At 39.3% G+C, this 16739-nt stretch overlaps 1 protein-coding gene across 3 annotated transcripts in view; it reads right to left on the minus strand.

Annotated features, from left to right (window-relative positions):
- The window catches only part of FRAS1 (Fraser extracellular matrix complex subunit 1), a 470538-nt gene that overhangs the window by 269682 nt on the left and 184117 nt on the right, over positions 1-16739 (minus strand). For all 3 annotated transcript variants that reach the window (XM_035293463.3, XM_002745679.6, XM_078367938.1), the window contains exons 5-9: positions 13937-14096; positions 12121-12254; positions 4629-4712; positions 2804-2905; positions 2302-2493 (exon numbers count right to left, since the gene is read on the minus strand). In XM_035293463.3, the coding sequence (XP_035149354.3) occupies positions 2302-2493; positions 2804-2905; positions 4629-4712; positions 12121-12254; positions 13937-14096 (672 nt within the window). The remainder of the gene's footprint in view (positions 1-2301; positions 2494-2803; positions 2906-4628; positions 4713-12120; positions 12255-13936; positions 14097-16739) is intronic.

The following is a 16739-nucleotide window of genomic DNA, read 5'->3' on the forward strand; positions in this document are numbered from 1 at the left end:
CCCTTGGTATCCAAGATCAGAAATCAAAATGACCTTGATATTTTAGAGAAGGGGGAAGGCAGAAAGTGGGGTAGAACTGAAAAAAAAATCAATAGGGCACTTCCACTGCACCCCTTGGCAGACATAGTCATTTCCTCCTGGAACTCCTAATATATTTAACTCATATTTCCATTGGTGCTCACACTGTGTTATAATTTTTATTTACAAAGCTGACTTCCTGAAAAGCCTAGGAACTCCTAAGGTCATAATGTGCCTTATTCATCTTTTTATCACCAGTGATACAAGCTAAGCAGAAGTTAGGAAGTTAGTACATCCAGGCTTTAACATGGATATTAACCAGAGCTATTTACAGAAGCATGGCAAAGAAAGAAACCTAAGAGATATTTTTCATCAGATTCAATGTCTGTTAAAATTGCACGTCTGGTAGAGTTTCTAGTTTAGAACCCAGGGCTTTAAGCAGAACTTGGGAAACATTGAAGTGATATGGGAAAAAAAAAATTTGGCTAGCTAAAGATCTGGAAAAATAGGTTAGAGACATCAGAACTCCTCAGTTCATAAAAGAAAAGGCTCACATCTGTAATCCCAGCACTTTGGAAGGCTGAGGCTGGTGGACTACAAGGTCAGGAGTTCAAGACCAGCCTGGCCAACACGGTGAAACCCCATCTCTACGAAAACTACAAAAATTAGCCAGGCATGGTGGCAGATGCGCGTAATCCCAGCTACTCAGGAGGCTGAGGCAGGATAATCTCTTGAACCCAGCCACTTGAAGTTGCAGTGAGCCAAGATCATGCTACTACATTCTAGCCTGGGTGAAAGAGCAAAAATCTGCCTCAAAAAAAGAAAAGATGGGGGCAGAAGTAACTTGAAAGAGATGAGACAGTGTTATGAGGTGACTTGAGGAATACTGAAGTGCTCTCCACTTTGGCAGCCAATCCTCATATTCCCTAAGAATAGCCAAGATCGCCTGGCTCATGCCACCAGAGTCAGGTGTCACAGCTGACAGCAGCAGGCAGGCAGGCACGTGGACATGTAGAAACACCAGGGATATGGATTAAACGATTTTCTGTGACTGAGACCCTGTTCAGATCTGACTGAAATTAGGCAGTTAAAGGATCCACCCTACCGGGATCCCATCTCACCCATTTTTCATAAACTCTAGGATGTTAGCTAAATTAAGGCCTTAGAAAATAAACTGGGCAGACTGCCGAGGCAGGGAAGCCCAGCCTCAGCCAGAGAGAGAGAAAACAAAAGGGCCATGATTACGTGTTCTTCTCATCTTCATCCAACCATCCTGAATGCCCTAACATAAAGAAAAGAAATGAAAAGGCATGTAAAGGGAAATAAATCTGCAAAAAGACCCTCTTTACCTAAATATGTCTCAACTCTGTCAAGACTTACGAGTACGAGACAGTGAAAAATAACCTTGTCAATGACAGCTTTGTCTGAAAGGTTGTTCCTCCTTAGGCTCAGGAGGAGCTGAGAAGTGGAGGAGAAGAACTGGAAAGAAAAATGCCTTCACAGAAACCCAGGGCTCCAGACCTTTCTAATTTCCCCCATCTAGTCAAGTTCATGGCCCAGAGGGAAATTGGTGGGGTGGAAGGGAGCGGTGAGGGAGAAAGAGACAACTTTAAAAGCAATTTGTTTTGTAATGGGTCAAAATCAAGTTCAAAGAGAAAAAAAAGTCATTTCCCTCCAATGTACAGTACAACTATAGTCCAAACAGAGGCTGCTTTGTTAGAAGCTTCTAGAAATTCTGCAGACAGCAGAGGTTAACAGAGGTCAATGGAGTTAATTGTTTATAAGGTTCCCTTTGCTCTCTTTTAAAAACAAAAACCATGTTGTTTTTCCTGATCCACAGAAGCAGCACCTTTCTGCTGGCTCTCATTCTGCTAAATGTTGTCAGTGGGGCCTACAGCAAGAGCCCATCCACCAGCACACTTGTGGACCCTGTTTCACAGCTGGGGCGAGCTGGGCAGGCCATCAGCAATGAGATCCAGCTGTGCTGCCTGATAGGCTAATGTCCCATATCATGTCCTTCCCTTTCATGTGTCTAGCTCAGGGCTTCCAATTTGACCAGATGCCCCGAGAGCTAAAAGCTCCAGGGTGCTGTTCCAAGCTAGTCTGAACAAACAGTTACATTCATTTTAAACCATGGAATCTTTATGCTAGAAGGTCCTGGGAAACATGAACAGTCAATGTGGACATCCCTGCTGCTGCCAAGAAGTAAGGAACAGGCAGGGCCCCTTACTTTCCATTGGAAAGAGCTGCAAGGGTCTGAATGGAAATGCCTCTGCTTCTTACCCGGGCACACTCCACTTTGGCACACTCTCCAGTCTGGCAGGTTACTTGGCCATGATCACAGATGCAGAACTCACAGGCCAAGCCCTTCCACATTTCGTCCTGGTACCGCACAACCCCATCGTAGGAGCAGCTCCCAGCAGGAGACACACATTCCTCACAGCATTGCCCATGACGCCGAGCCCTGCTCTGACCCTAGGACACAGGGAGCAGGGTGAGGAATGGTCCTCAGGAGACAGTGAAACACCCAAGCCAACAGAGGCAGGAGGACCCAAAACACCAAAGCTCTACACGGCTCTCTTCCCAGCCTGACCCATGATGGGCAGGTTCCCCTGCGCCTCAACCCTTCTTCCCAGGAAGCAGAACTCTCATATCTTTATGTAACTTTCCGAACATTGTAAAACTTTTGCTTCCCCCAAAAGACATGCTGGAATAAGAAGCACAGTACGTTTCTTAAATGACCCAGAATAGAGTTTAGACAAGTAAGGTACACATTCTCAAATACCTTTCCACATCTCAGGGGTGGGCAGGCCTGCTTGTGACACCTGACCTCACCCTGGTCACATAAACACGTGGTGCAGGCGTTTTCGTTCCACTGCTCACCATGCTGCATGAAGACAGGAAAGAAGAACGTGAAAAATCAAATGTCCCATACATCAAACAGAAGCACTGACACATAAAACACCCAATTTTTATTACATTTTAAAGCTGAGCCACATTGAATATACTCTTGAGAAAAGATGACATTTAGATAGGAATAGCCTCTATGAAAATAGTCAATAAATGTACAAAGGGGACTTCAGATTTTTATTCACCTATATTCATTCGACAGGTGTTGAGGGCCTGCTCTGTGCCAGGCACAGAGAGACTCGGGACACTGAGATAGGCAGAAAGACCTTGTTGACTGGCTCATCTGTGGCATTCTTTAGCTCTTGCCTTTGCCAAGAGACCAGCCCTCATGGCCATATACTCACTATGCCAGCTTTCCTTGAAGCTAGGGCATGGACAATGTCCAACCAGAAGGGACCTCAGGGGAAATTTGCTGGAGTGGTGGAGGTCAAAGTGAAGACTCACCTCCCACGTGAAAAAAAATCCCACCCCTCTCTTCTTCCAACCTTTACTAATAGCTGTGTGAGGATGAGTTACCTAGGGCTGAAGAGTCTCCTTGGGGATGGAAGGGGACAAGATGAAGGGCAAATGCCAACATATTAAAAGGTGGCAGGTGGAAAGATCAAAAGAGCTTAGATCCTTGAAGGCATTATTGAGACCTGAAGTGATAAACCCTGCAGCTGCCCCACTCCACCTCTATACTTTGTGTTAGATGATATGATTAATGTCAGCATTTTAGCCACTTTTAGAGTGAGATTTCTGTTCCTGGCAGTCAAAAATGCCATCAAAGATACAAAGCCTGTCTCTTCAAAGAAGAAATCAGTCCAACATAATCCTGTCCAATAAAAATATAACACAAGCCACATATGTGGCCACTGCATCAGATTTAGCACATTTCAAAATCCTCTCCCAGTTATTTTCATTCAGATTTCAAGTGACCTGTCTAGAATTTGTGAAACACCCATCCCCTAATACTTAGTATCAGATTTTCTACTGAGAGTCATGATCCCAATTGCTACTTAGTCCTTTTTAGAGTGGCTGGCAAGTAAGGGAAGTAATTGAGTTTATTTTTTATGTGTTCTTTGCTTTTGAATAATGTAACCTTTTTCTGGACCAGTTGGCACTCCCAAGACAGAACATTAACTCTCATTCATTCATCCATTCGTTCAATTTGTTGAACTCACCTTTATTTAATGCCTACTACGTGTTAGGCACACAGTTATCCAGACTACCCAATAGTACTTTTGAGTTTGCAGGTTCTACCACCAACAGCCTCTCACCTCCCTTCCCTCTCTCTTCTTCCACCCCCAGGTTTTCCCCAGTGTGCGATGGCAGGGGTGTGAGGGGACTGTCTCAGGATAGCAATGCATAAAATCCAATCAAAGCAGATAGACACTCCCAGAGCCTCAAAGCTAAGTGTAAACTGATGATAACCAGTAATAGTCCTTTTTTCCCCTTCAAGATGTGTGAACAGCAAGTTCACCAAGGTTCATGAACCAGGTGCTGCTTGCCAGCACATTCCTTTATATTTCTAATCCCCTTCAACTTAATTTTTTCATACACGTTTTCCGTGAAAAGAAGAGAAAAGCTGTTTATGTACTGAGTAACTAATCCTGGCGGAGTCGGACATGACGGTGGCGCTTAGGGTGGCTGGAGGGGGTGGGGGGCAAATGTGTAAGGACAGATATCAAAACACCTACATGGAGAACATGAAAGCTTACCTCGTGTACTTGACCAGCTGCAGAGCAGGATCGTGCAGAGCACTGCGGGCAACATTTTCCAGGGACGCGGACTATATTCTCATCCTTAACACCCAGAATAAGAATAATCCATCACAGAGAGATATTAGTTAGATCCACAACAGCAGGAAAATTTCATTCATAGACAACAAAATCATGTGCCCCAAGGATCTATAACAGCACTTGCCTCTCATTTAACATTTCTTAGTCACCTGGGGCTCTGATAAGAATGAACACTTCCAAGGTCAGGGTGCCCTTAAGAAGTGTGCACATGCCTCAACTCCTGTCTTCTTTTAAAACAAAGAAAAGCACAACTAACAATAATAATGGTTCTTGGTGTCTCCCAAGCACTGTTCTAAATGCCTCACATGACCCTATGAGTAGATGCTCTTATCCTTGCTTTACAAACAAGAATTTGTGTGAGACCAGAGAGTTGTGTAACTTGCCCAAGGTCACACAGCTAACTTGGTCATGGTAACTGGCTGGCAGCAGGACTTCTAAGTATCAAGCATACCAACACTTAAGAACATTCATACTCCTGCTGGGTCATCCTGAAACTCAAAAGTGAAGGTATCCTTCCTTTGATAAGCTACTTCACTCTTATTTTTCGTATATACATGTGTACATTAATGTAAATAAATGTATACATTTTTATATGTACATTGGAGACGTCTTTCACATGAAAAAAAAAACATAACTCGTATCTCTAGATATCTAGGAATAAGCCAGTGCAGAGAAATGTGGGTGACAGATTAAATGCCCAAAGAACCCTTTCCCAACTGCCCTGTCCCTACATTCTCACCTCTACCAAAACACCACCTCCAGAATATCAGACTATTTGTCTCTGCTGCACTAAGAATAATTTTCTTTCTTTGATTTTAATTAATGCCAAAGCGTCAGCCTCTCACTTTGACTTAGCACTACAGTTTTCTTCAGTGTCAGGAAGGGAGACAAATGAAAGGCAGAAGGAGTAAGAACAAACCAAGTCTCAATAACTAAGAAGCGGTAGATCTTATACAGAAGATACATCTAGGACAGTTGCCTTCACTTTCTCTTATGAGGAATACAAAATGTAATTTTATTGTCACTATTACTCTGGTATTCATCCTATAAGAACAAGAAAGCCAGTCTACTTGGGAGGGGTGGAGACGCAGAATAATTTTTGTGGAAAATCCCAGTCATACCTCAGCAGTTCTTTAACGCAGTTATATATGATCAGTCGTATTCATGTATTACTACCTAACTGGGATTTATCTTAAATGCCTGAACCACTGGAATTAAATGGATAACTGTTTTTTTCTGTTTTAGGTTGTTTTATTTCTTTATTTTTTATATGCAAAGTATTATAACAATTGATGTTTAATGGAATACGTGGAAATTGAACTTGCACTGAAATCATGTAGCATTTCTTGATTTCAGACAGACCTCTTCAGCTTAATAAAATTTCAGTGAGAAAATAAAGGTTAGCTGATGTCACACTATTTAACAACTTTATTATAATAAGCAAATGACCTAAGCCTTACACAATGTCAGACAAACAGGGAACAAGTTTCCAACTCACAAATCTTGAATAGGCATAGAGTTAGTATCAATGTATCTTAACCAACATGGAGTAGACCCAAGAACTGTAGCAGAGTCCCCATGAGTGTATGCAGGGAGGGAGGTATTACCTGTATGGTGGTTGGTATATGGCAAATTGTGCTTTCCAAATCTTATTGGCAATTTCCAATTATCCATGATATTAACCAAAACAGAATTCTTTCTTCAAAAATATAAATCAACAAGAGCAGGAAGGAAAAGCATTAAAGAGAAAATTTTCGGGAAACAAGAGAACTACATGAGAGCTGAGATCCATCTGGGCTGGTGCTTTATAGCCAGGACGGGAGAGGAAGTAAGAAGAAGCTGAGTAGGGAGGTGGAGCAGAGATTGGAAAGGCTTTTTGACGTACACTTCTGTTGCTACCATACACCTGAATTCTATCATTCTGACATGCCCTTCTAACCACAGTCTAATATGGGGGCCAACAAAAAATGGGCCATGGGCTAAATCCAGCTCACTGCTGTTTTGGTAAATAAAGCTTTACTGGAACATAGCTATGCCCATTCATTTATATATTGTCTATGGCTGGTTTTGGGCTACAATGGTATAGCTGAGTAGTGGTTCCAACTGTGTGGTAAACACAACTAAAAACGTTTATCTGGTTCTTTATGGAAGAATTTGCCAACCCTAGGTCTAACGTGATGCCCTCAGTAAACAGGGGTTTAGTACTAAGACATATTACTAAATCCCACTATAATTTGGGGTAGGACTATCACTAAAGATATGTTCAATTATGGTTTTCAGTATTCCTTAAGTTAAAATGTTTAGGATAAAGAATTTTATTGTGTATTATGGCTGAAAGTTCTTGACAAAATTTCTCCCCAGCACAATACTCTTGAAAATACAGAAAGAGACAAAAACTCTACCACCAAAGAGTAAAACAAACAGTCTACCTCCTGCCATTGCCAGGAGGAATTCTCATTGACCCTAAGACATCCTATGACCTGCCATTGCTGTGCAAACCTAAATAGAAATAAGAACCATCATCTCTTCACAACTTTCCACCTTCCTAGACTGAACAGAATATGACCTTCCTCCCTCCAATGTGTGGTCACTGCTGTTTGATGCAAAGAGCTAGCCCTAGCCCTTCACCTCCCTTAATATCTTTCTTTCTGCATATAGTCAGAGCCCATGATGTCAAACAATAAAACATGTGTGGAAAGCATGTATGCTGGGGAAGTAGAGAGTGGTGAAAAGCAGTGAGGAAGGAGACTGCCCCAGTATAAAGAACCACAGTCAGAGAGAGACATGGAAAGAGCCTTCATAGCAGTGCAGGCTGAGGATCTGAGTTTTTTGTTCCATGCGTTCAGAAGGTAAGAGGGCTGGGCAGTGGAGAAAGGAAAAGACATGACCTCCATCAACGTAGCTACACTAAGTAAAAACTTGCCAGATCCTTGGATTAGGAGACATACTTATTTCCTAGCATCTGGTTATAAATCCACTTACCCTTGCAGCTTTCAAGCAATGACAATAGACTGATTTTTCTTGATGAAGAATGAGCAAATAGAAAGAAGGGAACTTGGGAGAAACCTCTGAAGAATGATCAGTAGAAAAGGAAAAAGTATCTTCTACCCATCCTAAGTTCATAGCTGAGGCCCCTATAACAAAAGACAGATTAACTAGAGAAAAGCTTAAAAATGTATTTATGTTTTATGTGACACAGAAACCTTCATAAGGAAATAAAGACCCAAAGAAACAGTTAAACCTGTGTTTTTTTAGAGTAACTGTGACAAAGAATGGATAGTCATTCCACTGGGCAAAAAGTATGATCTAATAATAACATAATGGAAAAATTTGCAAGGCCTATTTGTTCAGATTTTTTTCTGTGTCCTTGTATCTTTGGCAATAAGGGTGTTCCTTTTGTATAACATATAAGGATAGGACCTCTCACGTGAGAGTCTTAAAACCTAATTTAGGGAAAGATCTGAAAATGCTTCCTAGGTTTCATGACCTGCTTCAGGGTAGAAGGGTAGGGGGAAGGTCAAAGTGATTTTCTTGCTACTGCTGTTTACTCAGATTCCTTCTGCTTAAAATGTTCACTATGCCAACATGCTATATTTGGGGATAGCATGTCCAGAATCTCATCAAAGACAAAGGAGTAACATTCTGAAGATTCAGAGAAATAGCAGACTTCTGAAACCTATTTACTACAGAATCTAAAAAAAATTTAAAAACCATTTTGTAAGTTCAGTAAGTTGCAAGAATATGCAGACTTTATCAAACAGAAGCAAGAAGCAATAAAGAATAAACAGGAAAAAAGTATATGAACCAATAAAAAGAAGACTTAAAGCAAAATTGTCAAATTAAAATCAATATTAGAAATACAAGATATAAACTTAAGAAACTCTCCCCATGCAGAGGAAAGGCACAGTAAAAAATGATTAAAGAAAACGTGATTGATAAAGAGAAGGAAAGAGAGAGGAGCAATCTAAGAGTCATAGATATTTCTGAAAAAGTGAGAATAATTGGAACAGATATGATTAATCAAAGCCATCACTGAAGAAAACATTTCAAAAACTGGAATATAGTCTAAAAGAGCTCCATAATATTCTAGGCAAAAATATATAAAAAGATACCTCACCTAGAAATATTTTGAAAGATGTTTGAATTATGAAGGTAAAGAAACATCCTACAAGACTGCAACAGTGTAAAATTAGCTGCTTATAATAGAATAGAAAGCAGACAAACCTCAGATTTCTCCTTCATTGCAGTAAATTTCAAAATTCAATGGACAGGAGTCCATAGGATCAGGATGGGAAGAGATTATGCTCCTTCCAAATTTTAGATCCCTCCAAACTGTCTTTCATATATGAAAGTAGCGAGAAAATCATACTCAAATATATAAAGGCTCAGAAGACTTACCAATCATCTATCTTTCCTTTTTTCCTTCTTCTTTTTACTTTTCTTTTTTTTTTTTTTTTTTTAGATAGGTCTTGCTCTGTCACCCAAGCTGGAGTGCAGTGGCACAATCACGGCTCACTGCAGCCTCAACCTCCCAGGCTCAAGAGATCCTTCTGCCTCAGCCTCCCAAGTAGCTGGGACTACAAGCATAGACCATGAGGCCCACCTAATTTTTATATTATTTGTAAACACAGGATTTTGCCACATTGTCCAGGATTGTCTCAAACTCCTGGGCTCAAGCAATCCACCCCCATCAGCCTCCCAAAATGCTGGGATCACAAGCGTGAACCACCACGCCTGGCCCATCTATCTTTCTTGAAAAAACATACAAAGATGAAGTTCAAACTACTCAGATTAATTAATGTTAGATTTGGTTAAAGTATGGTATTAAAAATATCTGGAGAACTCTTATGAGACTGCACAAACAATTTCAGTGAGCCTACAAAAATGTGGAAGGGTTATGGTTATGGCTCTGTGCACAAGGCATCTGGATGAAAGTTGAAAGCAGGCAATTTCAGTATGAATTTATATCTTTCATTAGAAGAATAATCCCTTATATGAACATAAAGAATTTCTCCTTTTGTCAGGGATTATCGCCAACTTCTAAAATGTAATGATAACTATGCTAACAAACATATCTACATTTTCTCACCAAAAGACTGAAATCAATTCTTTTCTCCCCGCCACCACCAAATCTATCTTGGTCTTTTTGAATGGTGGAAATATGGGTGATTTTTTGCCCTTTCTGCTTGTCCCTCTTTCCAAACTTTCCTTAATTATTACAAAATTTCTTTTGAAAATTAAAAAATAAAAATAAAAACCTTACTTTAAAAATTATGAAAATTCTTGAAGACAGCTTATAAATTTTTGCAGAGTTCAAGCCCTGAAAATGCATTTCTGCTGATACACTTGTGTTTTCCTTATATCTAATGGTGTAATATATATAAAACTCTTGAAAGGGTTTGATGTTAGCAAACATCATTATTGTGATTATAATTAGGCTGGTCTTTGCCATTACGAAGACCGCGATTACTTTTGCACCAGCCAATATTATATATAAATGTGTAATTCATTATTCTGAGAGTAGTAGGGTACTGTTTAAAAATGTAAGTTACATATAGTCTTCTGAGACTGCAATGTAGAACTGTTTAGGTTAAAAGTGCTGATACCTTGAGCAGGTTACTTTCACTCTGCACCTCAGTTTTATCAGCTGTAGAATAGAAATAATAATAATAGCTGCTACTTTGTAGGGCTGTTGTAAGAATTAAAAACCTCTTATAATTAATGGCTGACACATAGTAAACACCCAAAATGGTGGCAGTGATGGTGGTGGTGGTAGGTATGGTAGAGGTGGGATGATATTTTCCAACAATAGCACTAATTTGATAGTACCCTTTTGCATCATCAGAACATCCAATATGTTTGTTAACAAACTGTATCATTAGGTATGGTAAACATCCAAAATTTAATAGCAATATTAAATTGAGAAAAATGGTTCTAAATGATCTGACAGTTGAATTTTTTTAAAGTATGTAATGGCAAAAATATAGACTTAATGATACAACGGTGATTAAAATCAATCTATTTCCAAGTCTTCAGAATTGCTTGCATATTAATTAGCTCTAAAGTATGGTACCAAATTCCATGTTTTTACATTATGTATATCAATGCAAACTGTAAGTGAATATTGTACAAGAAGTTAGAGTTTATGTTTTGTGATTTTTAAGATGAGAAATAGAACTTTCGATTATTCCAATATCTGGTTCCGTAATATGCAGTCTGAGGTTATGTTTTTGAAGATTTAAAGCAGAAGTTTTCCAGTGGAGTCTTCTCTCCATTCCTCCTTCACACCTCCCTTATTGTTATGGTGGCAAACTGCTTAATTATCCTTCCTACCCAAGAGGACCAAGCCCCAAAATGGGCTTACTCAAAATGCCTCAACATTAGAGTGTCCTCCAAATGTAAAAGCATTAGAGCAAGACACTGTGCAACTCTATCAACAAACTCATCTGCAATCTCAAAGCAAGGACATAGCTCTGTGATGAATTGGATGAGACATGAGCACAGCAGTTGGCATGTTGTGGATAATACAATCTAGTCTTTCAATTAGATACATTTCTCCTTTATTTGGCATTTAGGATTTCTTATCTAATTGCCTTTTGTCGCCTTTAAAAATATTGCCCAATTGTCACAATATGCTATGTTATTGATTTTGTTTTATTTGACACAAAGTACTGCTTTGTATCAACTGAATGTTGGCTTCCAGCTTTTCCTTAGATCAAAAAATGAGCTATTTTTCAACTGGAGGCAAACTCCTTTCCTGGTTATCTATCAGCTGCCATGGAACATCCATTGGAGCCTCTGGAAGAGTAAAAAACTATAATATAAAATACCATGTATGCCACATTTATTTGCAATTGATTTTCTCTTCTAAATTTGTGTGAAGAGTCTAATGCTTTGCAAATCAGATCAGCTTTAAATGAACAACAAAATCCCACTATCTTAAAGATCCCCAGAGAAAATCCTTTGATAATTTGAATCATTATCCTAAAAGAATTAAATTGTGTACATCTGGATAACCATGTTCAAATATATGCATTGTGTCTTTAAAAAGCAGACTATACCTATGCATTGAAAAACAATAGCAAACCTAATCACATTATTAAATTTTCCAGATGTTTAGCTTGACATTTTTGGAGCATCTGCCATTAGAGCTGGAGGCTTCCTTGTGTGAATCCTCAAGGCTCAGTAGCATTATATAACAATTAGCCTAAATGGCTGGTAATTAACCTATCTGTAGTTTCTAAGGGTAAAAGAAATGTCTCAGAGGTGGTCTTCAGAAGTACAAGGAAAACAAAAAGGCCTTTTGCTTCTTGTTTCTAGTGCTTCTAAGGCCTGCCTGCCATAATCTCAGAAGAGATTCCAAGTTCTTCAATAGCCTGTGAAGGGTCCATTCTGAGGTTGTCTTCCTTACCTGGTTACAAAATAGAGGCTGGCACTGAGCTGTGAAGCACTGGGCAACCCCATTTCTACACAGACATTTGGCACACCGGCTCAGCTGCCAGTCCTCCCCATCCTGAAACACACGGCCTTCATAGGAACAGGGTTCTGGAAGATCAAAGAAACAGGGATTACTAGGGGAATGGCATTTGTTGATCCCAGGGCTGACTGCATGAGTATTCATCCAGTGCAATTGCAAAGGGCCAACCCGTCAGAAGCCCAGTGCACAGAAGGAGGTCCTGTGTTTGGTGTGGCGTGCTCTACAGTCACTCTCTTGAAATCTCTGAATTTGTGTTTTATAGGTGAAGCTTTTTGAGGCTCAGCTCATGCATGGTCCCACCTGCTGCTGGCTTCCTGAGATGAGTTCTCAGCTACTAGCTCCTCCACCCCATCCCAGTGAATGCTATCATCCCCAACCCTCTTGGGGGCTAGTGCCAGGAGGTTGTATGTGTCCTATGCACCAAGTCACAGGGTGGAGCCTGGGGTATCTGTGAAAATCTCCTCTCACCCTTCATTCCTAGGCCCAAGGGAGGAAAACATTAAATAGCAACTTAAAAACATGACAAATATGACAGGTTGAGAGAAAGAGGTCACAGAGGGAAACATAAGAACAACAAAAGTTTTTCCCTTCTTGCTTTTTGAACAAGGGACCCTACATTTTTGCAAATTATGTTGTTGGCCCCAGTTGATCCTCCAGTCTTTCCAGGAAATATACTTCCATAGTCTTTCTCATGGAGAGTCAAGGAGAAAGCCTCTTACGACCTAACAAAGAATCCCACAAACTCTGACAACCTACTCCCCACACTACTCCCAACTCTGTTGCTCCAGGTATTTTTACTTGTAGGGTTGATTATTTAGCCCAAAACGTCTGTCAGTCTTTTTCTGGTGGGTGACATCTGAAATGCATGAGGCAAGGATCCTACTTTCATCAATTCTTGGGCATATTTTTTTATCCCTGGAATTCTCCAGGATAAAGGATTGCCAGAAATGGAGTAACTAGGGATCAGAAAGAAATGAGGTATCTTTTTGATGAGAGAAAGCAAGAATAGAGTGTGCCTTCCAGGTGCTATTAAATAAAAGTATTTTAGCTGTTATATGTCGAGAGAGCATGATACGTCAATGACAATAATTCCCATTTATTATCATATTTATTATACAGTATACACTATCTAGTTTTAAAAATGGAAGGGGACCCAGATCCTCAAATGTAATAAGAAGAGTATGGGAACAAGCGTGGATTCCAAGGGGAGGGCCTAAAAGTCTGAACCTGGCTTGCTGAACAAAATCTAGGTGTCTTGGTTTCTAGGCAGGCATACTTTCTTCAGTGAAGATGAAATAAAGATAAATAAAGGCATGCTTCCTGTCATGGGTGTCTTGGAAAAAGATGTTATGTCATCTCAAAGACAAGCCAACAGAATTGGTGTTGGCAATACTATTCAGAGAACTGATTTATTCCTTTTTCTGTCCACTAAGGAGGTAGAAGGAACCACCTTGGCCTTATGGAATCATATCAAAGGATCTTTTCCCTATCCCTTGCCTTTCAGGAGCTGTGAATGAAGAGGGATAAATATCAGAAACTCGCAGAATCTCAAATTTGGAATGGCGCTTAAGGATTTGTTCCAATCTCACTCTCTGGGACATTGCACCCTGCCATGTGCAAGGTTTTGCACTTGGTTCCAGTAAGGAATGGGGTTAAGAAATTTTTTAGCCACACTGAGCAAGAAAGAGAAGAGTTGGGGTGTCACCATGTGACAGGCAATAAAGGTCCCCTTCTACAAGCTCATACTCACTCCCAGGGCCCACACAAATTGGGCAGCAGCTTCCTTCAGGGATGAATGCCAGCTCCTGGTGTCCACATGATAGTGGGGGACATGGTTGGAGGGTGCATCGGACTTCCCCATGATTGCAAGAGCACACAGTACATGGAGAAGAGACCCATTCTGTCCCATGCTGTGTGTCAGGGAGAAAAAACAAAGGTTGGTACTAAAATACAGGCTTTCATTCAGGCAAACAGAAACAAGTCTTCTCTTACACAAACTAAGGGTAGAACTCAGGAAAGGCAGAAGAGAGCTATGAGCTTGCAAGGTTGAGAGCAGAATTTGCAATGTTCCAAGTCAAAGACCAGTTTACATATGGACTTCTCTTTCTATTACCCCTAAGATTCTTTATTTACAAAATTCAGAAAATTTGTAAATACAAAAAGAAAAGAAAATAACCCTAGTCTCCTATTATTTAAAACATTTGATAAAGCCCAGATTCAGATACACACATATTTACTGTGTTCTTCATAATGACTATATTCTTTTCAATAGCTCTCTGATCTTATTTCCTTTCTTTGACTTTATTTTTCATCCTGATTATTTCCCATATCCCCCCGCCCCCTTGCTCTGAACTGTTACAGTGATCTCACGGTCCTGGGGAAACTGTGATAGCCAACAGGGAGCACAAGCAGGCAATAATGTACCCGAGTTGCATAAACCAAGGATTTACTTGGCCACATGCACGTTCTCAGATCCCAGCTCAGCCCTTCCTGCCTTGGAACCTGTAGGTAAGTGACTTAATCTTTTTCAATCTCCGTTTCTTTGTCTGGTGAATCTTTTTCAATTCTTAGTTTCTTCTTAATCTTTTTCTTCTCAGTTTCTTCTCTTTAGCAGGCCACCTCATTTAACCCTTGGAAGAGTCCACTGGTGAAGGGGATGTTGTCATACCATTTCATTCTATACGTGGCCTGCTAAAGAGCCACCCAGGTGTGCAGCACACCGGCATTCAATCCAGAATAGAACAGTGTTACCCAGAGCTGGGGAGATGTAGGCCAAAGGCTACAAACTTCCAACTATTAGATGAACAAGTTCTGGGGATCTAAGATACAGCATGAGGGGTGACGGATGAGTTAATTAATTTGATTGCGGTAATTATTATACAATATATATGCATATCAAAATGTGTTATACATCTTGACTATTTGATCTTCATCTGTCAATTAAACATCTTAAAATTAAAAAGCTGCTCAACTTTCTCCCATTCCTAGTGCATGAGTTCCTGACCTTCCTCCCTTCTTCCACACTTTGTGTTGATTGTAAGTAGTAGGAATGGACACAGATACAAAGGTCAAGTCCTCTCCCATCCATTCTTACTTCTGCTACAATTATATATAAATTTCAAATTTAGTGCAGCACAGAAATGGGTAAGTCCACAAACTGTGGGCTAATAAAAGACAGGGCAATTGACCTTTATGCTTGAAAAGGACTACACATGAAAGCAAAGAAAGAGCTTAAAAGAAAATTGATAGGTTTTAATGAGCTAAAATTTTTAAATCTTCCAAAAATACATTATAAAATTTATAAAATAAAAGTAAAAGGCAAAGGACAAACTAATTTTTAAAAATTGCAAATTACATTAATTAGAACTAAACTTTAATATAGAAAAGCACTTATAAGGAATAAGAAAAAGACAATTCAAATTTTTAAAATAGCAATAAACTTATGGAATGTTCAAATTTATTAATTGTAAAAAATACTAATTATACAATAAAACTTGAATAAAATTTTAAACATTTCATATCTGATATGAAAAGAGTTTAAAATTTGAGGTACCTAGTGTTGGTGAAGCTGCAGTGAAGTGAAAGAAATTCTCTCATACACAAAGCCTTCCCTCACGATAACACCTGGAATCACTTAACCAGGAGAGGCCTATGCAGGATAATCACACTTGAAAAGAAGATGCACTATCTGTGGTATTTCCCCTGGGCTTATCATTAAACACAGAAGACTTAAATTTTAATGACTAAAGATGTCACAGCTTCAATACTCAAACTCTTTAGGTGCTTTGACCTACTAATTTCACTTTTTATAAGTTATCTGAAAAAATGATTAATGACGCACAAAAGCCTTAAATACAAGAAACTCCATCTATTGCTCTTTATAGTGAAATTGGAAATATTTTAGTAAAAACTAGAAGCTACACAAATATCTAATAATAGGGAATCATGTTCTCCAAGAGTACATTAAGAAACTATTTACAATATGATGTTATGTAAAAAGGCAAGACATAAAACACAGCATAATTCCAATTATGTTAAAACACAGATCTGTATGTATTATCTATCTATCTCCACTGCCAAGCCCTCCACCAAAACTGAGTGAACATTAGCAGTGGTTTTCAGAGTGTTAGGATTACTGGTGATATTTTTTCTTCTTGTATGCTTTTCTCTTTTCCAGATTTCCCCCAAGAAAATATATTTTTGTCATCAGAAAGCAAATTATTGTTTAAAGTATCTAATAAATTATTTATATATAAAGTCAAAATTAAAGTCTTAAAGACGTGTGCATGTGGCCAAGTAAACCCTTGGTTTGCGCTACTGCATAGTCTTTAAATTATATGTATTTGACTATATATTTAAAGTCAAATCTTAATGTCTTAAAGACTGTTTAGAACAACTTGAAGGAAACATCTTTTTATTAAAAATTAGAAGACTGCTTAAACATCTAGACATTTCACTTCATAAAACAAGATCTTTCGTTACCATCAAGAAACACCACTGTTGTTTCCAAAACATTGCAGTCACACTACCTTTCAGACAGACACCAGAAAAAT

Source organism: Callithrix jacchus, chromosome 3, assembly GCF_049354715.1.
Source record: "Callithrix jacchus isolate 240 chromosome 3, calJac240_pri, whole genome shotgun sequence".
NCBI classification, from domain to species: Eukaryota; Metazoa; Chordata; class Mammalia; order Primates; family Cebidae; genus Callithrix; species Callithrix jacchus.